Source organism: Apium graveolens, chromosome 9, assembly GCF_009905375.1.
Source record: "Apium graveolens cultivar Ventura chromosome 9, ASM990537v1, whole genome shotgun sequence".
NCBI lineage: Eukaryota > Viridiplantae > Streptophyta > Magnoliopsida > Apiales > Apiaceae > Apium > Apium graveolens.
Genome location: NC_133655.1, coordinates 269,070,345 through 269,073,299, shown reverse-complemented (window position 1 = coordinate 269,073,299; position 2,955 = coordinate 269,070,345). Strand labels below are relative to the sequence as shown.

At 36.3% G+C, this 2,955-nt stretch overlaps 1 protein-coding gene across 1 annotated transcript; it reads left to right on the top strand.

The window, feature by feature from the left end:
* Positions 1-242: 242 nt before the first annotated feature.
* On the top strand, positions 243-2,384 carry LOC141683060 (polygalacturonase At1g48100-like). The gene is made up of 6 exons (XM_074487756.1): positions 243-786; positions 886-1,053; positions 1,139-1,183; positions 1,278-1,485; positions 1,595-1,676; positions 1,766-2,384. Exons 1-6 carry the CDS (start codon positions 400-402, stop codon positions 2,265-2,267), a joined length of 1,392 nt encoding a protein of 463 aa, XP_074343857.1. The 5' UTR covers positions 243-399; the 3' UTR covers positions 2,268-2,384.
* The last annotated feature ends 571 nt before the right edge of the window (positions 2,385-2,955 follow it).

The window sequence follows — 2,955 nt, the reverse complement described above, 5'->3', positions numbered from 1 at the left end:
TTTAACAAATTTCATCGGAAAAAAGAGATCAAGAATCTATCAGTTTCCTCCGCTCTCACGTCCTTGGCTGTTCTTTCACCTCCTTTTTTGTTGGTAATTATTCTGAAGGTACAAAGTCACTTTGTTAGCTTAGGGCGTGACCACAATTGGAATGCACACACTATTATTGTATGGTGCACATAATATTGGAAGTAGACTTCAACCACCACATCTTACTATATATACATGAGTTCATCCGTTTAGATTTTGCATGCAAGTACCTCTACAAACTAAACTTAAGCAAGTTGACCTTTTGCGAAAAAACTTGCCTTCAAGACTCTAAGGCTCAAAGCATATACAAATTCCACATTTCATTTTCTCTGATCACTATCGATATTTTCTAGCTTGTCTATTCAAAAAATGGCATCTATGCGAATACCAATACTGCTTTTATTTTTCACATTCAATTTTGTGATGTTTCACAGTCAAGCTAGATATCATTATCATAAAAAACGCAAGCATTCTCCTCCAAGATCCCAAATTTCTCAGCCTCCATCTGGTGCACCAGCACCAGGACCATCTGATCAACCTCCTAAGGTTGATCCTTATATTACTGGTGTTTTCGATGTCAGGAATTTTGGCGCTGTTGGAGATGGCATGACTGATGACACAGAGGCATTCAAGACAGCTTGGGACGCTGCATGCCAATTTGAATATTCTGGGGTTATTCTTGTTCCTAATGGTTACTCTTTTATGATTCAGTCCACAATTTTCACTGGTCCTTGTAAAGGTGGTCTTGTTTTCCAGGTAAACATTGTTTCTTTTTTGATAAGTTCTCCTGTTTGTACAGCTTTGGCACTTTTAAAATTTGAAAGTTAATACTTTTTTTGTTTACTGAATTAAAAGGTTGATGGCACACTAATGCCACCAGATGGACCTGAATTATGGCCATCAAAGAATAGCAAACATCAATGGCTGGTGTTTTACAGAATCGACGAGATGTCTTTGCAAGGTGGTGGTGTTATTAATGGAAGAGGAGAAAAATGGTGGAATCTTCCCTGCAAGCCTCACAGGGTATGTCAGTAACTCTTCTGATTCATCAAATTGCAAATTCGAAAGAGAAAATTAATATATAGAAAATGTAAACATTTACGTGCAGGGACCTAACGGAACTACATTGCCAGGACCATGCGACAGCCCTGTTGTAAGTGGAAAAATTTACCTCACAGTATCTACATATTTTATATAGATTTTTAACCTATGGATTGTCTTATCTCTATCTTGAACTTGTAAAATAGGCTATCAGGTTCTTCATGAGCAACAACTTGACAGTGCAAGGACTTAAAATAATTGACAGCCCTCAGTTTAACTTCAGATTTGATAAATGCACCAATGTCCATGTAGAATCAATTCACATTACAGCTCCAGCTTTAAGTCCAAACACTGACGGCATTCATATAGAAAATGCCAACAATGTCCGGATATATGATTCTATTTTTTCTATTGGTAAGCTCAAGTACTTTTACGTCATCTTTCAATCATTTTTTAGCAAATAAATTACTATCCTTTTCATTTCAAATGTATACTAATAGCTTGATGATTGATTCTTTTGCAGGGGACGACTGTGTATCTATCGGATCAGGATGTTATGATGTAGACATTCGAAACATCACATGTGGACCTGGCCATGGAATCAGGTACATAAATGCACACTGTTTAACCACTCTAAAGTTTCTTAATGTTCGCATCTCAAAATTTTAAGATATTTTGTTTTTGTTAAACATAGCATTGGGAGTTTAGGCAACCACAATTCGCGAGCTTGTGTTTCAAACATCACAGTGAGGGACTCGGTGATAAGGAACACAGATAACGGAGTTAGGATCAAGACATGGCAAGGAGGTTCTGGAGCTGTATCAGGAATCACATTCGATAACCTGAAAATGGAAAATGTTAGAAATCCAATTATGATTGACCAATTTTATTGCCTAACAAAAGACTGTAAAAATGGAACATCTGCTGTCCTTGTATCGGATATCCAATATTCAAGTATCAAAGGAACCTATGACATAAGAAGCCCTCCTATGCATTTTGCCTGCAGTGATTCAGTTCCATGCACAAACATAACCCTTTCAGATGTGGAACTTCTTCCTGCAAAAGGAGAGCTGGTGTTGGATCCATTTTGTTGGAATGCTTACGGAGATTTTGAAGCACTAACCATACCACCGGTGTCATGTTTGCTGGCAGGAAATCCTCGTTCGATCTTGGAAAACTCATTAGGTGTTTGCTAATTAACTGATGCCAGTAGTGAAAACCTAGCTGCAGCCAGTACTGGACTAAACCTGCTATAGATTGTGTATAGTTTGCATCAATGTATGAATCATGTAATTCTTTTTCCTTTTTACAAATTATACCAATCATGATTACCTGTTGTAATCTTTGAAGAGGGATATTATTGTTAAATCCTTCGTATCATCATGAGTGTGACTTACATAATATTAATAAGAACTTCACTTTCAACCTTAAAATTTGAACTAGTTAAGTGTCAGATGAACAAGTACATTGAGCTTTCTCATGTAAAAACAAACCATTCAGGTGAATCTCCTCAGCTAAAGCAGGATCTAATACGGTATAAGCTGTTTCCGTGAAGACCCTGACTTCAATAATTCCTGATATTTAATAATTCTAATGCGAATCCCGTTAAGAGTTTCATTGTGATGTTTGTGAATAAAGGATTTACGGCTCATAATTGATAAACCATTCGTGCGTGGAATGATGTGTGAATCATATATGCAGTATTACCAAATTCTGAAGTTGGTGACTGACCACACAAACGGATAACTCTTTAATTATTAATCCATCTTAAGTGTCTGTCTATAAAATAACAACTATGATTATTATAAGAACGATAACAAAGCTACTTAGTTATAATGTAAAATATTGAATTCGCGTGCCCCTTTATAATTTATATATCAGTTA